We start from the raw sequence: 20,340 nt of genomic DNA, 5'->3' as shown, positions 1-20,340 counted from the left end.
ATCACGGCACACAGGGCGTCTTCTGCGCCCCCGCAAGGTGGTGAATCCAGGAGTGTGTCAGCTGAGACGAGTAGTTCAACAGGATTTTATCGTGAATTGGAACTATGCCTGCTGGGTTTAACACGAGTTTTATCATCAGCTATTATGTAGGAGAATTTCTGTATGTGCACATCATGTTTTTACCAGGATTCATAATCCGTTCTGGGCAGTTGACACATAATATTAATGACTCCACTAATCTGCTGAAGTCCCAGCGTTGAATATATTTCAGCACTTTTTATCACCATTTGTGTCCTTCGCTTCATTATTCTACGCTGCTCTCGAAATATAACTGTAAGCCACAGCGCAAAAGCTAGAATGAGCTGTTTTCTAGAATATCCTGTTAGTACGTTGATGGTTTAATTAAGACGTTCTATCAAATATGTGGCGAGGATAGACATTTTATGTCTTGTTAAACTTAAAGTGTCTGGTTTTGAACTCACCGTGTAGGCACAATATATAAACTCCAAGAGAAACTTTCTTTCACATGAGAACAGTGTCTACTTTAAACAGTATGCAAGAAAAAAAAAAAGGCCTGAGTCCAAACACCAGCAGACATTCAGTCGCTTTCTTCCTTGTTCCTTTGGTTCAGACAATAATGGCTAAAAGTGGGGCTAATGTGGAAACGTTTATGATTCAACTATTTAGAAAGCTCTAAAAACATTCTTAGTTTTAAGAGCTTTGAGTTGAACTCATGGCTAATCAGGGTGGAATCAGAACAAGAATGAGATCAAAGGAAATATTTAATACTTGGATCAGCTCCAGTCTCCTTAACTTCAGACCGGTTGTTAGAAATGTTGCTTTAACACTTTGGAGCCACCATTATCTTGGCATTAGATGCCTGCTGTAAACCAACTTTCACAATCCCAACACAGTCTGGAGAGTTTTTCAGTATTTTTCAGGTCTGGGTGATTTTTAACAAGAAATAATGAGTAATGAGCATTTCCAGAATATATTCCCAGTCTGAAAGTCCATTCATCCGTTTATTTATCATGCTTTATCTATTTATCTATCCAAACGTTTATCCATCCACTATTTATCCATACATACATACATACATACATACATATATCAGTTGTCTATTTATTTATCCATAATTACCATGTTCACCCATCCATCCATGTGTTTATACGTCAACATGTATGTTTGTCCTTCATCCTTTATACAGTAATCCGTCCATCCTGCATTACAGCTTTAAAATATGTAGTCATTTTCAGATAGTAATATTAGCTCCACTATGGCAACAAGCCATTAACTTTCTCGCCTACATCCATGATCATCTACAAAAACTCTTTGTAGAAACTTGTATGAGTTACAACAACATTTCATTTCCCTTTGAGACTAATAAAGTGTTTTCTATTGAACTGAATTAATTTGAATTCAGGCTTGTCTTTCTGTTTAAACAAACAGAAACAGCTTTAAGAGCTGTCTATTCCAGTGAAGATACTGACTCCTGATAACCGCCCCACTTAACCCCAACTCTAAAAATTAAGAAAAAATTAAAATGTAGCTTTTAAAGGATCTTCCATGCAGGTTTCTGTTCTTTTTGAATGTAATCATTTCTCGTTGTTAGCACCAACAACCTTGCAGTCGGACTTCCAGGAGTTACCGCTCCTCCTGAGGGAAATGTGAAAATGAATTTCCGATATAGATTTAAACAGATATTTTTGACAAAAGGCAGTTCTGCTTTGGAAATGTTTAAAAATGACATGTTATGTCCAAGCAGTAATGCTTTGGATTGTGAGCGTAGTTGTTTTTAAATAGAAATCCTACACGCTTACCCATTTCAAACACCATCCAGCTTGTGTGTGGCCATTTGCTTCTGCATTTGTATTTGGCGAGTGAAGACTGTGACCTAGAGCAAAGCACCTTTTCTTCCTGGACTCAGCTCCTTGCTGCTGCGTTCTCTGTACCTGAGTGTTTGCTGACATCTGACTGCCATCTGTCGCGTCCAGAGCCAATAGGCAGCATGTCGTCCATGGAGGTGAACGTGGACATGCTGGAGCAGATGGATCTGATGGACATGTCTGACCACGAGGCGCTGGACGTGTTCCTGCACTCCGGTGGAGAGGACAACAGCGCCGCCTCACCTGTCAAAGGTAAATACTAATTACAGCTGGATATGCGTTACAGTACAATCTATAAGCCGGGCAGGAGATCATTCAGTGACCTATCATTCATATTCATGTTATTCTCATCTCATATATTACAGTGGCACGCAAAGGTATTCATGACCTTTTTCACAATTATGCAAACTTAATGTATTTTACTAGTTTTATGCTTTTTCAGGGGTTCCTTATCAGCCTGTGACCCTAAAATAACTTTTACCCTCTTTTTTTTGAGGGGGGGGGGGCATAGGGCTGGACGATATAGGGAGAAACAAAGCATATCGATAAAATATAAATCATATTGATCAATATCGCTAATTATCAACAAATTCAAAACGTATATTTGAAGTGCAGCCCTGGGCCATTTTATGCAGTTGCTTAGCAAACTATTTTTAGATAAAGAACACACAAACAATGACTTCTAACCAACTTTTTACCAAAACTGCAAGTATGTAAAAAATTTAAAAGAATGCATGCTCTGTATACTCTTTGAAGGGGGCGGAGCTTTTGAGGGGGCAGAGCGTTGCTGGGTCTGCGTTTGTGATTGGTTGGGAGAATTTAATATTAAACTACATGATAGGCTAGAATGCATAAGGAAGGAAAACTTATTCTATTGAACTTTTTATTGACCCTTTTTTTCTATCATCGATATACATCTATCGATCGATATATATTGTTATTGAATTATTGTCCAGCCCTAGGGGGAAAATTATGAAAATGAAGTCATAAGATTGTGAGAATATAGTAGTAATTTTATGAGTACTCTTACAAAAAAAATGCACAGTCTTCCCCATATGCTTATTCTCATATTGTTCTTTATACTTGTACGCCTAACATTATGTTTTTATTCTGGTTTCCCCCTCAATAAAATGTATTTCGGCCATTATTGATTAAAGAAAATTAATTACTGGCTACAGATGAGTAAATTTCCACAAAAAACGCATAATAAGGGTTTAATTTCAACTATTTGCGACAAAATAAAGGATGTTTTCTGATGTGGAATAGTTGTAGATTTTTGAGGAAAACCTATTTTTCCATGATTAAAAGCATACATTTGCAAAGTTAAAATGAGTATATTTCTGACATTGTAAAGTCAGGAATTTGTATCATCACTTGGTGTCTCGCAGCTCCCACCACAAAAAAAAAATAAAAAATTAAAAAAAACATGAGAATCTAAAAGGCTGTGGTACTTCTGGAGCATTTTTTGTACTTTCACTCCCACACATTTAAGTCCTTCTATCATCCCCAAGGTCCAGATGTTGAGTCCTTCACGACCGAGATCAGCCTCCAGGTTCCCACCCAGGCCGAGCTCCGGCACAAGCTGTCGTCCCTGTCGTCCACCTGCACCGACTCGGCCAGCCAGGACACGGAGGCCGGGGAGGACGAGGAGGAGGAGGAGGAGGCGGAGCAAGGAGGAGGTGGTGTCGGAGGAAGGAGAGGAAAGCCCCCCGTAGTAGTGACCCTGGATGAAGAGGAGGTCCATGCAGACACTCTGCTGGTGGACCGAGAGGATCAGGAAGATCAGAGCAGTCGAGACTGTGAGGAAAGGAGGCAGCAGGTTTGAGGAGAGTCGGACTTGATTTGAAGGGTAAACCCTCACAGCTGCCAAATCAAACCTAGATATATATTCTATTCTATTTATTGACTCTTATTCCCAAAAAAAAACGTTTAATTTCATGACAGCGATATAACACTGAGGTTGCACAAACTGCCAAATAAACCTGCCTTAAAAGACCAGTGATATAAGTTCAATCTGATCGAATCTGGTTCAAGATGTCCGCGCCCCGTTTAGAAGAATAGTATAGGGTTGTTCAGAGAATCAGCATCAGTATTTTAGGGTTGTTCAGAGAATCAGCATCAGTACTTTAGGGTTCCTGCTCTTAGCCCTGAGAAGCATGAAAGTTCCTCTAATCAGTTTCCAGATTGATTTACCACGTGAATCTCCATAAGTTAGAACATCATTGAAACGGTCACTTATTTTAGTAAATCAGTTCATAAAGATCTACACATTCTTTGCAGCGAGATATTTAAAACGTTTGAAACAAAATCAGCTTTGCCAGAAAGAAATCCTAATTTTACATAATACCATAAGTCTTAAAAATAGGATCTTTTGCACTTAATGTCAGGCGCTGTTGGTAAATGCCCTCATAGAAAAAGCTGTGATTTTCCCTGTTAGTTGTAAACCTTTTCTTCCACACTTTTTCCTTCCACTGAACTTTCTATCACAATGTTTGGATACAGCACTACGGAAACCTACAGCATATTTAGCAAAGACGTTTTGTGACTAAAACTCCTCATGGAGGGTCTCAATAACTCTGATCACATTTTCGTCACACAAATATTGTTTTCATTTGTCTTTTGTAATATTTAAACAAAATTATGGATTTTCATTAGCCGCAAACCCTAATTAATAGCATTAACAGTGATGAACAAAGTAAATACGTTTCTCTGTGTCTGAAGTTTTAACTTTATGAACTGAATCACTTGAATAATTCACCTTTTCAATCTAATTTGTTCAGCTGCACCTGTATATGTAGATTACGTTGTTTCTGATTGGCTACCTCACAACTTCAGTTCAATATTTTAGCCATTAGTATTTCAGTGGTTAAGTCTCCTCCACGGATACGTAAATGAAAAACTTGTGGTTCTCAAACTGAGGAAGATCTAAGGTGGTTCAAACAGCAAACAAAACACTCAGCTTTTCTTTAAACATTTACAAAACTGAGAAAAGTATCATTGGTCCCAGATGGTGCTTTAAACCAATCTGCCTTTATTTGAGAAGTGGAAGCATGATCTGAACTAGTGATAATCCAAATTAGATGCCAAAAAAAATTGGTAAAAGAGCCCTTTATCACAAGCCACCTTCGGCATTGTATTATTTTAGAATTTGTTGATCATTCAGATTATGAACAATTGTCAAGATAAAACAATTGCTACTCAGATTTTCTAAGAAAAAAGAAAACATACTGAGAAATCCAGAAATGTTTGGAAAATGAAATCACAAAATGTGTGGGAATCCTGATGTCCTGTTTCTGTGCATGTTGAAAGAGAGGAAATGAGGCCATAGTTAAGCCATCTATACGAGTCATTAAGCTCATTTCTCTTCCTGCTTTATGGTAAAACGTATTGTGCATAAATCCTGACGCTGTCATGTCATTGTTGGAACATTAGCTAAACATTTAATAGTTTTTTTTTTTACCTGCCATATGTGAAGAAAATAAACTCCCTTCAGCAGGATTGGGACACTTTAACCTTCCTCTCATGGAACTAAAGCAGGTTTTCATGGATGAAGAAATCAAGTGGACCAACCGTCTCTCCAGCAGATATTTTCCATTTAACTCATCTCTATTTTTTTAAGTGAAATCTAGTTTTGCCGATGAAACAAACAGATGCAGCTTTACATTTTGTAACTTCTCACTGCAGGGTGAGGGTCCTGATTGTGTAAAGTGACGCTTTAAACACACAGGACATGGAAGCTATTTCTGTGCCGGTACCAATGAGATTTTTGGTAAAATTAAAATGAATTGAGCGGATGAATGAGCTGCAGAGGGCACAGAAACTTCTCACTTTCGTTATAGATACGTCTGACGACCAGCTCTCACTCGACTCCTGTTTAAAATGTAATGTGCCAAATTTCTGCTTTTATTCCAGCCAAAACTGTGTCACGCTGAATACCGCTGACAATCCTGGTAAAGGTTTTCAGTTATTTTACGAACACATGCTCACACGAACCGACTTTACCCATCGCCTATCTATGACCAGTGCATTTTGGACAGATTTCTTCTAAACTTGGATCAAATCCCCATCTTGGACTGCGTGCTATGCACTGGACGACGGCCTGAACGTTAAAACCGTGTCCAAATCTTTATTTATTTTTTTTGTTAAATTGTTAATATTTGTGCAATGTGAATGCATTACTCCTTCCCTTTCTGTCCCCCCTGTTTAATTTTCTTGACTTGTTGGTAATAAAGGTTTCTGCTCAAGAGTGGATTGATTTTTTTCCTCCGAGCATTTTTGTGGAAAAAGAAATGTGAGCAGGATTGAAAGCGTGAGTTAATTTATTATGGTCCTGCATGTTTTGGGGGGAAAAGAAGGGGTGTCTCTTAAACCAGGAATTTACTTTACTGTGTGCAAGAGTAAATGTCTTTTTGTGGCTCAAAGTTGCTGTGTGGGTTTGTTGTGAACAGTAAACAGTCGGTGCTGATGTACGACCGCGCAGCTCGGTGCACTTTAAAGTTTTAAGAGCTACTGGGGCAGCCTGCAAACATCGCATGTTAATGAAGTGAGTGGGTTTCTGTTTACTTTTGCAGCGTTCTGCTGCCTGTTTTCTAGTTTTCATATTTTTGCTGGTTCAGTTGACAAAAATGTATCAGTGACTTTTTACCAGCTGTTTGCATTTTGAACTATTTTGCCTAAAGGTAATAGTTTTGCGTCATGGACCTACGACTTGCTTGGATGTTTTTAACCAGCTGTCATTTTCGCTGAGTGTTTCTCCCTCTCATTTTTTCCAGTCTTTGTACCCGAAAGTGACGGCATATTGTACAGAGCAAAGAAACATTATATGCTAAGTTATGCCCCTTAAGCAACAGGGGACATAAGAGGATCTGCATCATCATAAAGTCTGCAAAACTGGGCAATTTGTCCCTCTGCCAAATATTCATCTAAAATAAATTCTGACAAATCTTGTCTCTACAGTAAGTAATGAAACACCTTAGAGATGAAGCTCAACTTTTGCTAGGATGTCTGTTGTGTAGATGCAAAGGTTAAATGTTAAGTAGCTTAACAAGAAATAAAGATGTCTGAAAAAGGCCGGACTGAAATAACACGGAAAAGGCAGTCCAAGGAAATCTTTGAAAGAAGCTGTTTGGAAGCAAAGTTTGAAAGTTTCGGGATGACTCATAACTTTTGCCCAATACTTTGATCATAAGTGGGACAGAAAAGTGCCACAGACCACTAAATAAATTGGGATTAATTTATGTAGTGATTTAACTATAACTGGGAATTAAATTGTGCTAAAGATCGTAATTATTTCAGTACTTATGCAGTGATCTCATCTCCTGTGCTGCGGCCACTATGGCTCGTTAAATGGACCCCAACATTTGATTGGTCAACGTCAACTTCAAGTCTGTGACAGTCTAGCCTTATCCATTAATAAAATAAAACATCTTACAGGTTTATGAAAAAATATAATTCTGTATGTTTCCCACGTATTAAGAATAATTTAGCTTTTTTATGTTTAATGAATTGTGGCATCCTTGTTCTGAGCTGGAGGATCAGTCGGTGCAGAGAACACCGTTAGTGGAAAGGTGGTTGGCTGGAAGTCAGCTTGCTGTGTGGGGGTTAGTCAATTAGATGTTTTAATCAGTGATTTACACAAACCGCCAAAGATGGATGACTCAAGACCTCTGCCCACACCGTACACGTGATTGGTTAACTTTGGACCAATCAGCTTTGATTACAGCAGTGTCACGGACTGATTTTGATAGACATAATTCATGATTTCTTCCATAGAGCAATTATATAGTCAAATATAGTTTTCAGAAATATACACATTGAATTCTGCTATTTATCATTAATTGCATATCTGTTAGGTTTACTTAAAAAAAACTACATATTCGTTTCAAACATTTACATTTATTTTTTTTTACAGCCTTTTCTTTCATTACAGTAATGGAGGATCAGTCAATGTGTAGATAACCTCTGCTGGTTACACGTGATTGGTCCAATGTGGTCTTGCTGTGCAGGGTTAACCAATCAGAACCTGGGCTGAGGCTCCACAGGACGTTTAAATTATGTCATGGACTCCTGCTCAGGAACTAACAGCGAATTAAACAACATTGTGATTTTTCAATTATAATGCATTAAAATTTTATTTAGAGACATTCACAAGCAGCCAAAAAGAACATGAAATATTGACACCACTTAATAGTCTGTAGACTTTTCGCACGGTACTTTGGGTCAAATACAACTCAAGATCTGATTGGCTAACAGGTGAATTTTAGACCAATAACCTTTGAAGGTTGCGGCGTTAGCACCACCTGCTGATTTTGAACGGTAATGCTGAAATAAATTCATGATGGGCTGCAGCAGCATAATATGGAAGTTATAGAAAACATGTTTGTTAATGACATTTAATACCTAAAAAACTGAAAGATACTTTATATAATATATTTAAAGCTCATTTAATTATAGTACCCTTCTGGTGATTGGTCTGAAGCAGACTTGCTGTCCAGGTTAACCAATCAAATGTAAGGGTTTGGTTAACCAGCCTTATTGAGTTCTCATCGTGACACAGTAAATTAAATACAGATTTATTTCTTCAAATGTATTTCTTCCATGATTTAAAAAAAAGGGATCAATACAATTTTATTTAATTGAATTATCTTTAAACACGATTAAAGATAATTTATTTAAAAGAATTATGATTATGACTCCTTTGGACATAAATTCAAAATTTATTTTTTTCACCTAAAATTCATTCAAATGTTCTTTTTCCCCCCACACAGTAAAACATTTTAGATTTTACTTCAAAGACTAAATATATGACTTTGTATTCATTTTGGAACTTTTAACTTTATTTAAATGTCACTTATCTGCAATGTTATATATTAATGAGGCACCAGGGGTAACTGTCCTGCAGTATGAAGTTTGTTAGGTTGATTCCAGCTTCTCCCATCACTTGTCGCTTTATCAGTGTTTGAATATGTGCGCATTAGTAACATTGGGTGAATGTGGCTCTAGCAGTCAGTATGAGTAGAAAGGTGTTTTATTCAAATTCAGTCCATTTATCATTCTGCGGTCAAAGGAAAACTCTCGACACAAATAACCGAGACACAAGCAGGTTGGAAAGGACTGACAGTGAATTGTCTGTAAGTTTTTATTAAACCTTAGGTACAAACTGCAAAAGTAAAAAACTGTAAATATAACCAACATGAAACTCTTTCCCATTGAGAGGAAAGGCCGGCGAGCGGCTTTAATAAATTAAGTCACCAGAGATCCCATTGTGAGCAAGTAGTTTGTACTGTAGAAAATGGAAGAAAAACCAACGAGAACTAAGCAATAAAACAAAAAACAGAAAGAAAAAAAAAATCCCGTAAGAATAAAATATATTGTAAGGCCATAAAAACTTGACAACCACTTTTTTGAAGCTGAAAACACCTTGGTATTTCTTTAAATAGTCCTAAAACAGTTCAGTCTTCTGCAAGGGACAAATACCGACAAACTGGGTTATAGGATTTTTCCTTGACAGTCACCACTGGCAAGCTCAGTGCAACATGAGTAGCTACTACATTTTTGTTGAATTTTCAGTAATGAAAATGTAAAAACCCATTTTTTGTCAACATATCCTTTTTTTTCCCTTTTCTTTAAAAAAGTAAAGCTAAACAAACAAAACTAGGTTGGAGGAGAGGGGGCAGAGTGTAGAGGTGTGAGGGAGGGTGGGGGGTAGGGGGGGGGGGGTCGATCGTCGGCTACTCGATATCTTCTTTCTCAGTGATATAAGCAGCACTTTAAATTTTTATACACATTTACCAGAGCAAAACCCTGTAAGCATCAAACTCACACAGATGAAGAAAGGGAATTGTAAGGCTTTTTCTTCATCAAGCACTCTCTTCTCTGGAAAACTCTCTTCTGCATCCTTTTCCTTCCTTTTCTTTCTTTCTTACTTAACCCCAGGAAAAAGGCTCAAGTATTTAAAGAAATTTACAGGATATATGTACAAAAAAGTTGAAGGTTGTTTGTTTGTGTTGGACTTAGTTTTTTTTTTCTTTCCTCTCTCTAAAAATTACTCATAATATATCTGGTGGGGTGGGAAAAGGGGCGGGGACAAAAAGGCAAAAAAAAAGCAAAGTAAGAAAAAAAAAATATTTCACATTTTACACTCATTAACTAGTGGCTCTACTTAGGATAACACATCAGCTCAACAAATGGGGAGAAAACCCATAAAATAATAATATAATAATTAATGTTTACTGGTACAGATGAAACAAGAGGACTGGAAGAATGGAATGTTAACATGATTGCACATCTAGAACCAGAAAAGCCTGAAAGCCTTTCTGACCTGTGGGGTGGGGGAGGTGGGCGGAGCACGCACCAACCATCCCCCTCAGACATTTTTTTTTTATTTTTATTTTTTTTATTTTGTGTTGTTATACAGTAATTAGAACCAACAGCACCAATAAATCGGATCTTCTCGCCAGACGTCAGGCACCGGACTCCGACTGGAGAGATCCCTCCGTGTCGACGCAGAAGTGAGGCTCTGCTTCGCTCACGTCCGCCGACGGACAGAAAATAAACATGAAACACGAGAAAAAGAAACAAAAAAAACACCCAAACCTAGCAGAAACAAAGCTAAAGATTCAAAATAGAACTAAAAATTAGAAAATAATAATAATAAAAATGTAGCCAACCAACATCGTCTTTCAAGTTTTTAAACCTTGCATCAACCTCCCTTAAAGAAAATCTGCAGGAAACGCATCGCAAACGCAGAAAATGCAACAACAAAAAAAGGACTCGTCTTCCTTAGAATCAAGGACAGAGAGGAACTTTGGGTAACTACTTAACGTCGTCCTGGAAGAAATAAACAAAGTGGGGGAAGGGGGTCAATTTTCTTCGTCCCAAGTTTTAACAGGCATGTGGGTTCAGTCTCAGGAGTGAGTGATGCAAGAAAAAGGTAACAAATGTAACCCGTTCTCATTCAGAGAGGATGGAGGGGGGTGGGGTGGGGGGGGAAACGGGGCCCCCGTCGAGTCTTCCTCTGAATGTTAATGCTTGTTACTGCCGATTCAGAGCAGGTCGGGGGTGGGAGACTAAAAATAATAATAAAAAAATATCACTCAAGATAAAAACTAATTCTTTCACACTAGTGCAAAAAAGACATCTTGCTTTGCTTTTTATTTTTCGGATTTCAGAAACAAGCTGTCGCTAAAGGAGAGGTGGGTGAAAATGGAGGCTGAGCTCAGCTGAGCGAGGACTGATAGTGATTCCTTCTTAAAGTAGAAACAAAACAGAAGTGGAAGGTGGAGGGGGGGGGGAGGACCCCGCCCGCTTCAGGACACGGCCGCGGCCTTCGGCATGTGGATGGAGGACAGGCGGGCCAGGGACACCTCTACGGTGGTGCGCTTTCGGGGGCCCCGCTTGGCTGGTGATGCTTTGGCGGGGCTCAAAGTGTGGCAAGAGTCCACCCCGACTCCTCCTCCGCTAAGGATGACCGCCCCGCCTCCTCCGATGCCGACTCCCCCGTTCTTTAGCATCGCCCGTCCGCACACTTGGTTCACCAAACTGTTGATTTGCTCCTGTGCAGGAAAAGACGAGGCAGAAAATTGGTCTCTTTGAGTGGATAATACGATAAACACATACAATTAGAGCAAACTTCCTTTAAAAGCTTTTTGACTTCTTAAAAACATCTAACATTTTTTTTACTTATAGAAGTTAATACTATGTTGAAAAGAAAAATGGCAGATGCATCCGTGTAATGTTACATTTCCTGCTCGGGTTGAGAAGATCCTTTTATCCATGAAGTACAGGTACATTTCAGGGCTTCAAGACAAAAATTCTACGTTTCATTTAGAAAACAAGCTCTCAGAATGAGGAGCAAGAGTGCAGAGGAACAGAATCCCGCTCGTTTCGGTCAAATGTGTTTTATCAACTCCAAAAGCAACGGTATCGCCGTGCTTGATTAGACAGCAAACTGGCCTGAGCCGAACCCAAACAGAATCTATGGAGTGTAAAGAGGAAGAGCGACGGAGACGAGAAGAGAGGAACCAGAGCCAATAATGCAGATGAGCCAATGGCTGCTGTTAAAGGAAGCTGGGTTTTTTTTTTTTTCTAAACACTTCAGCAGAACCAGCTCCTCGTCACGCTGCATTGAAGCAGTGATTCATGCTGAATGAGCTCTGATCAGGTTTTAGAGGACATATCCTGTACAGGGACATAGTTTCTGGATGGCTGGCTTTCCTGTATAAAAAAATACTTTGTGAATATCTTACCTTCTGAGAGACTAAATTTTGTTTAAGCCAAAAATCATCAACATTCACAGAGATAAAAAACAAAAGTACATAAAAACTATTTATGACTAACTCTTTTAACTTTATTAGAGAAATAAATGAACTTATATTCCAGTTTTATATAAAACAACATGAAGAACAAAGATAAGAACAAATATTTTGATTACTTTCTTAGCTGCCACGTTTTTCTTTATAAACGACTAAAAGCATTCAGGAAGAAAAAAACTCAGTGGTTTCTTGCTTTCACTGTATCATTTCTTAGTTGACGTCGCCCCCTGCTGGACACAGACAGAACATCTTACCTCATCATATCGATACATCATCTTGAGGCCCCTGCAGGACTTGTGCTTCTCCACATAGCGTAGCGCACACTCCAGACAGAAAACCACGTTGTCCGTCTCCTGAACCACCTGGAAAGATGCGACACACGAGCGATCGCATCACCAGGAACGCATTTTTCACTCACTGGATTACTGGAAAAGTATTTCGTTCAGACACTCACCATGGACAGGTAGCAGAGGTGTTGACAGATTTGGCAGCGTCTCTCTAATGACTCCAGTGCCAGCCATTTGCCGCGGGGCTTCTTGCGCCCGTCAGCGGGCCCGAAGTTGCCGTCGTGTGTGCCATACCGGGCAGAGGACAGCAAACCTGCCTTATAAAGTTCCTCACGTTGGTGCAGCTCTATGTTCCTGGAGGACGAGAGAGAAGCGGGTTCAGAAACAGAATCTGTTGATGTTCGACTGTAGTCGCTCTGGGAGAGTCTAACCCGCTCTTGTAATATATATATATATATATATATATATATATATATATATATATATATATATATATATATATATATATATATATATATATATATATATATATATGAATATATGAATGTGCTCGTAAAACAAAGTACATTTATTTTGTCTTTACAAGCAACGGGCCGTTATCAAGGTAAAAAGTTGTCCCTAACACTGTTTCTACAGCTTAAAGTCTTTTTAATGGGGCGCCATAAAGTTGCTGCGCCCTGCTGGTGAGCTGGCTGAAGGGAGGCGTAAACAAAGGGAAGCAGCAGCAGCCTCTCTTACTAAGATAATGTGGATTTAAAGCTGCTGTATGCGAGCTAAGATCAGGCGACTGCAGGGGGGCTACCTGACCGGATAGCCCGGCTAATTAACCAGTTTTTTTCTCGTGTTACTCCGAAAAGAGCAGACAGCGAGAAAGGTGCAATGCTTTAAACAAAGTGCAGTTAAAAGCTGCTTAATTTGCTTTAACTGGTTTGGTTTTTAGCTTTGCGGCCTGTTTGATGGGGTGTTTTGTGTGATGTAGCATCCTGCCTGAGGTCTTCGAGAAGGGCGGATATGGTGGTGAGGAGAAGGCCGTTGTCCCTCTTGGTCTCAGCGGTGGCGATCTGATACAGTAGCTTCTCCATGGAGAAGGGCTTGGCTACACAACGACATTTCAGGTCCTGAGGAAAAAACAGAACAAGCATCAACTAACATGACAATGGTAACAACTAACGATGTCTTTTACTGTACCGATCAAAATGGTGAAATTCTCTTAGGCAAATACCCCATTTAGACAGATATAAACATATGAGTAGATACAGAACTGTGCTTGCACAAAAATAGTAATTGTAACGAAAGAAAAAAAAATAACTGGTTATAACTGTTGGTTATATTTACCTAATTTGACTCAAAATCCTTGTCATTGTCGGTTATTATCTGAATATTATCACACTCTTGAGGGCAGTCTTGGTATAACTATAAACCTATGCTTTCATGACCCTAACGACTGTAATCAAATGACTAAGGTATAGAGCCTTGCAAAGTATTAATGCTCAACATATGACTTCCAGTGGCTCCTACTGACCACACAAATAGCCAAGCAGTGAAGTTACTTCTGTGTACGTCTGTTCATGTTTAGGATGGATGGTGACTGACTACCATGTGCACCCGGCTTCATGGACTGACCTTTGCAGCCTGGTAACCCAGGTTCATCCAGTGTGGCGTGGCGAAGTGCACCGTCTCTGACACGCTGTAGCCACAGCACACTTTAGAGACAAAGGCACCGGGGAAGCAGACCACAAACTGGCCACTCCGCTGGACCGTACGGTAAACCTTGATGCCTTCACGGCACAGCACCTCTGGAGAGATCTGGAAGGTCAAAGATAAAGAGATACAACGCGGATCACAACAAAAACATTTCTTCCATCATTTTCCAGCCTCAAATAGTTTCAGTCCTTTTTTTCCTTCCTCTTTTTATCATGGTAGATGCGTCCAGAGTTGTCATGAAACCTTGAAAAACGGATGTACAGATGAGTCCATGTACGTATGGATCCAGTGATGGGATTTATAGAAGCATCGATGGATTACGGCGAATGCAGGGACAGACATGGTTGGATGAATAGATGGATGTGTGAAAAATGGACAGACTAAATGTTGATGGATGGAAAGTCTGGACCTAAAACACCAAGCAAATTCCAGGCTACACTGCAAAAACTGAATTTAAAAATAAGTAAAAATGTCTTTAAATTAGCATATTTGTCCTTAATTTGAGCAGATTAATAATTTGATATGACAATGGAATGAGTATTTTTACACCTAAAATAAGATAATTAGATAAACTGCACTTAAAATAGGATGATTCAGATGAGTTGCTCCTATTATAAGTGCAAAAATTATATTCCATTGGCAGATCATTTAAACTTGCTGCTCAAATCAAGGACAAATACACTAATTTCAAAAATTTTGTACTTGTTTTTAGTCACATTTTTTGCAGTGTATGTAGGTCTGATAAGTGGTTATTGTGAGGACCAACATCGCTTCACATTTCCTAGAAAGGTACACCAAGACGTGGCAAACACTGGTAAAGAAACAGCACTACTGCTCCCACTCACCATAATGTTCTTCTCCAGCATTTCTAGTCCTGGGGTGCCATTGGCTTGAAGCAGTGTATGGACCACCTTGTCCAGCTTCGCCTTCTCCTCAGCAGGGACAGAATACCTGCCAGTAAAACAGAAGCTTTATCCTGGTTTCTATAGTTTACCATGAAGTGGCAGATCCTAAACGGAGGTCCGTGACACTTACCAAATGCAATCAGCACCAGTGTGTAAGTAATCAATATATGGAAGGCGATTTTGGTCTCGAGACCAGCATGAGGTAGAAAAGACCATGCCAATATTTAGCCAGGGAATGGTCACCCCTGCAAAAAAAAAACAAAAAAAAAACAGGACAGATTGAGAAAAGAAGAAAGCATTAATGACTGCTGAGTTTACAGCAGGAAGAGGAATACACAACATCTGAGAAGAAGCGGCTAATAAAGCCCAATGATCCGGTGAGGTCTTACCAGGCACAGCACCCAGATGCCTCAGTATGGATCCAGAATTATTCGGGAGGACAGTGAGGTTCCATCCGTGTCTGAGGAGAGAGGGAGCCATCGCATTCAATAAACATCTTCAATAGCTTTGCTTACAAAGCTGTGTGTGTGTTACTGAAAAACGCCACTTAAACTTACGGAAATTAAAACATTTATTTGTAAAAGACCCAGCTCTGTCATGTATTTGAAACACATTCATCACTTTTCATGTATGCATATGCTTCCAGATGTCGAATCAATAGTCTTCCACCGCCTAATGCTCCACTTCACTTTCAACATGATGTTATAGGTTCATTTCTATTTTTTTTTCTCCACACAGGGCCTGAAGCTAAAATTTCAATGCTCAAAATGCAGTCTATGAGGGGAATTAAGCGGTAAAATATTTATTAGTTGAATCAATGAGAAAGGAGGTCAGGTTGTGGCGGTTACAGCCGCTCCGTGCTTCTGTTATGTCGAGGTTAGAGAATCTTTGTTCACTGCTACATATGTGTGGTGAATATATAGTCTTTAAGAGTTGTGAATCGTTTTGATGTGTCAACACAAGCTGGGGGGGGGGGGGGGGGGGGGGGTCTGTTTATCTTCCTGCAACGCAAGGCAGAAATACAACTAGGTGGAAAAATATTCAGATCTTGTATTCTGGTGCGTTACATGTGAATGTTACATTGCTTTAGATATTTAATATGTGACTTTGGTGTTAACACCTTATTAGACCTGTCCAGTGCTAATCAGATCAGCCACATTCATAGCACTTTAAAGGGGACATATGCTAAACCCACTTTCTTAGTTCTTAAAGGGACAGTGTGTAACTCATTTGGCGTTTAATTAGCAAAAAGTATTGCTTTTATAAACGCATATGCTGCCAAAAGTCTAATAACATAACAAAAATGAAAGCGTTCTCATAGCTTAGAGTTTGTTGTTTACAAATACATAGGTGGTGGTGCACCGACTGGGAGGTGCTATTTCTGATTACAGTAGCCAAAAGGGGACAAACTTGTCAGCTATATGCATTTTCCCCATCTGTCTCCTACATGAAGACGTGCCATTGGTAGAGGAGGAGGAGGATGATAAAACAAGCAAAGACGACCGTAGATCGTTCTATTTGCCGTTTTCTGTTGAAATGGAGGACCATCCATACTCTTTTCCCAGATAGAGAGAAGAGAAAGTAACAAAGGAAAGAAAAAATAATAATTACCTGGAGATACCAAGATTCTATATCGGCTATTATTACCAGATGGAGATATTTTATGAGGGGGTGGTGATTCAAAGGGGATGAAGAGGTTGCAGGCTTTCTGCTGAACAGGTAAGATAGTTCAATATAACAGTGAAGTTTATTTTGGCTTCATGTTTGAAACAGGGCAGTGTAGAGCAGCAACGCTCTGTCTTCCTGGCAGAGACGACTCGTTTGTTCGTCTTCTCTCCCTGTCAGGGAGTGTGTGTGTACGCGCAGGGGCGGAGAGATATCAGCCGGTTCACTCTCTTTATAACTCGTGTTTATAGTTGCTTATTTAAGAGCCCAAATAAGCGACTACACGTACAGAAACGAGCCTAAAAAAACGCTAATCATGGAAATTACAAGCAACTTTAGAAAAAAAACAAGCTCAAAGTGGCTTATAATCAGCGGACTTGGCAACAGTGCCAAAAACCACTTCAAACGATGACCGTAGCCATTAGCAGTAGCTAATACATGGAGGAGATGTTTACATTGTCACATTTATGACACTCCATGGCTTCTGTATTAGTTATTACACACTTTAACGGCGAGATAATTTGTAATACATTTAGCGCACCACTAGATGGTGCACTACATGTGTAAATGTTACACACTGGGGCTTTACATACATTTTGTTGTTTACTAGTTGGTGCATAGATATCTTTATATTCTTTTTGAGTCAAATTTTGTGGACTTCCAATTTACCAATTTTGCAAATCCCCCAGTTTTATTTCTTGGAGCGATTTTGTAGTTCGACATGAAGGATGTCGAAGCTACAAGTAGATAAGTCAAAATGCTCAGTTGTTCATTATACCATTCCTGAATATAATACAAAAATGGGCGGACAGGGTGGAGTGGAACGCGCTGCGACCTGGAGGGGTGTGAAGTGCCTCCATTAGATTTAAAGAGACAGCACCAAAACAAGTTCTTCTCAGTCGCACCTCAGAACGGGGGTGAAAAGTGGAAATGTGGGGGTAAAATAACAAGGAATTCAGACCAAAGCATTGCAGTTTCACTTTATAAAGACCACAACTGATTGATTCAAGGTGAAAAGAAGTATGAAATGTCCCCTTTAAGACGATGTTTATGATGCCTTATATATCAACTTGACAGAAGTTCAAAACAGCCCATCAAATTTTCACTATTAATCCATGAACTGATCAAGCCTTGGGTTTTACAGCCAACATCCTTTCATCCAAATGTTTAGTATATTAGATTTTAGGGTCTTACTTTGAAAATGGCTCTGATTTTCCAGTAGGGAAACCACTGCCATGTGTACTGGTGTCCACTTTTCCACAGTGGACTGCCACGTGGGCGTCTCTCTGCTCCACTATCCTCCAGTATTCTTGCTGCAAATGGGGAAAAAAAAGGAAAACCGATTGCTTAGGAATGCATGAAGTATATTCCAGGTGTTGGCTAATATTTGAGTGATGAATGGGTTACCTTTGGCAACACCGACAGCTTAAATCCAGCCACTAAAAGCTCTTTACTTTTATTGTTTAATGAGGGTTTTTTTTTTAAGGCTTACCTCAACCTCAGCCGCGCCAGGTTCCTTATTAAAGCACATGGTCATGGTGTTCCGGGCTATCCTGAAGAAGTTGGTCAAGGACACCGATTTCCCCTGCAAAAAGAGACAAATTATCCATCGGAAGAGACGGCGTGCCAGCATGGGGGAAAAGAAAACAAATCAAGGAGATGCAGACCAAAAGGGAAATAATAAAACAGAAAATGTGTTTAGGAATGCTTTCTTTTTTTTTTTTTGTCACAAAACTTCAGGTTTGTAAAAGTCAAAGAATGAATAAAAACGCTGCAGGCATGGTGACAGACAAATGTACATTTATCCAGATTCATGAGAGTCACTACATGCCTTGGTCTAGTTCAAATCCTCAAGCTTAAACTAAACTTATTTTCTCTTTTGAGATTTTTCCAGATCTCATCAAAATTTTCTAAAATCAAAGTGTAGTAAAATAATTATTTTAAACAAAAAAAAAGGTATACTTTTTTCCTCTGCCACACAATGAATACTTCAAAAGCATTTAGAGACCATAATTAGACTCCTGACAAGCACTTAGCTCTCCTGAAATCTAAACTCCTTCTCAGAGGCCTCGTATAATCAAGAAGTGCACACAAATACGCTGTGCATGTTGTGACAGAGTCATTGATTGTACTGGGACATGTCTGTTGGCAGGATCTTAGCTCTTCATAGGAAGGTCAGATACCAATGGTGAATGGGAGTAAGAAGGGGAAAAAAAATAAAATCAAATGAGATCCAGATTTGAGATGATTGAAGTTTGCTGGACTGTATGTGAGAGAAAGCTAAAGTTATGGTAATGAAAGGAAGAACTGCCGAATTGGTACTTCACACCAACAACAAATCAGTGAACAGTGTGTGTAAATCAGTGCTGTTGAAGAAGAAACAACAAGTAGTAAAGCTGCATTGGGTGGACGTTGTGAAGGGAACTGGTTGGTGGGTTAATTTCTTCTCTTTTTTTACCTCACTTACATTTTTAGCCAGCCAAATCAGCAACACAGCCCAGACAAAAAGAGTAGTGGGAACACTGCACACGTGGGTCCATATATGCACACAATAAAGGCTACAGCAAAACCTTACAAGACACACAGCTCCAACGCCAGACTGAATTTCCCATCAATGAGCAAAAAACAAAAACAAAACAAACAACAGATATATTCCTGATTCGGTCACCTACAGGTCTGCTCAGAAGTTCGCATACACTCATTATCAGCATGAACGTCATAATAGCTCAATGATACACTTGAACCTTTCGTTTTTGGGTTGAAACGAGATTAATAAGAAATGTGCGCACAAAATTAAACTTATTGTAGATTTTCTCTCATCCACACAATGTCAGAATTATGCATACAGGTTCAAGTACATGTACACCTCCACTATCATCTGGTTGAACACCCCTTTGTGAGCTGCAGAAAAACGGCATGCTTTTTTGTAGCCAAAAACAAATCTATGGTAGATTCTGGCTGGATAGTTGACCGCTTTCCTGTTCAAACTATTGCATTTAAATTAGACAGTGTTGCGTAACAGACCTCGCTTTAAAACAAATACTGTTTGTTGTTAATCGGTTTGAGTTTTGAGCCATTACAGAAGCTCTATTATCGCTTCCAAAACCATTTTTTTTTTCTGTCAGAAAACCCAATTGAGTCAAACTCATATGGGTTTTCCTTAAGCTAAATGAGCTCTAAGTGGGCCTGGGGAAACTGTGCACCTCAGATAAAATCTAACTGGTTAGAAGGATCATAAGCAACCCAGGAACCACCAAGTATGAGGCCCATAAGAAGCTGAAGATCTGCAATTAAATGTGAAATTTGAAGCTGCCTAAATTGGAAAAGACTTTAGAAAAAAAAAATGTTTAATGTTCAGAAGTGACAAGGACTGAGCCGTTTGGCCACAATAACAAGAAGAATGTTTGGAGGAGTCAGGAGGAAGGTTTCTCACCCCAGAACAATGTCCTGACTGTCAAACATAGTAGTGGTAGTATTCGGCCATGGGGCTGTTTTGCTGCCAGTGGCTTTGAAGTATTGTACGAAATGTGTGGAACAACTAAGAACTTCCTAAATTACCAACTAGATGGTTAAAAGCTTC

At 39.3% G+C, this 20,340-nt stretch overlaps 2 protein-coding genes across 3 annotated transcripts in view; one reads left to right on the top strand and one right to left on the bottom strand.

Moving 5' to 3' along the window:
- The window catches only part of dtnbp1b (dystrobrevin binding protein 1b), a 51,627-nt gene extending 47,815 nt beyond the window's left edge, over window positions 1-3,812 (top strand). The window contains exons 3-4 of one of the 2 annotated variants that reach the window (XM_036145210.1): window positions 2,004-2,138; window positions 3,398-3,812. In XM_036145210.1, coding sequence (XP_036001103.1) covers window positions 2,004-2,138; window positions 3,398-3,711 — 449 coding nt within the window. In that variant the 3' untranslated portion in view covers window positions 3,712-3,812. Of the gene's footprint in view, window positions 1-1,994; window positions 2,139-3,397 lie in introns of both variants that reach the window. The other variant, XM_012865967.3, reaches the window with a different exon arrangement.
- A 5,177-nt stretch (window positions 3,813-8,989) lies between these two features.
- jarid2b (jumonji, AT rich interactive domain 2b) overlaps window positions 8,990-20,340 on the bottom strand; it is a 136,059-nt gene continuing 124,708 nt past the window's right edge. The window contains exons 9-18 of the mRNA XM_036145208.1: window positions 18,253-18,345; window positions 17,955-18,073; window positions 15,485-15,555; window positions 15,226-15,340; window positions 15,036-15,141; window positions 14,110-14,292; window positions 13,474-13,604; window positions 12,654-12,840; window positions 12,454-12,561; window positions 8,990-11,440 (exon numbers count right to left, since the gene is read on the bottom strand). Coding sequence (XP_036001101.1) covers window positions 11,195-11,440; window positions 12,454-12,561; window positions 12,654-12,840; window positions 13,474-13,604; window positions 14,110-14,292; window positions 15,036-15,141; window positions 15,226-15,340; window positions 15,485-15,555; window positions 17,955-18,073; window positions 18,253-18,345 — 1,359 coding nt within the window. The 3' untranslated portion in view covers window positions 8,990-11,194. The remainder of the gene's footprint in view (window positions 11,441-12,453; window positions 12,562-12,653; window positions 12,841-13,473; window positions 13,605-14,109; window positions 14,293-15,035; window positions 15,142-15,225; window positions 15,341-15,484; window positions 15,556-17,954; window positions 18,074-18,252; window positions 18,346-20,340) is intronic.

Source organism: Fundulus heteroclitus, chromosome 13 (genome assembly GCF_011125445.2).
Source record: "Fundulus heteroclitus isolate FHET01 chromosome 13, MU-UCD_Fhet_4.1, whole genome shotgun sequence".
Classification (NCBI taxonomy): Eukaryota; Metazoa; Chordata; class Actinopteri; order Cyprinodontiformes; family Fundulidae; genus Fundulus; species Fundulus heteroclitus.
The sequence above is the reverse complement of the archived record's forward strand: the minus strand, read 5'-3'. Positions and strand labels throughout refer to the sequence as shown.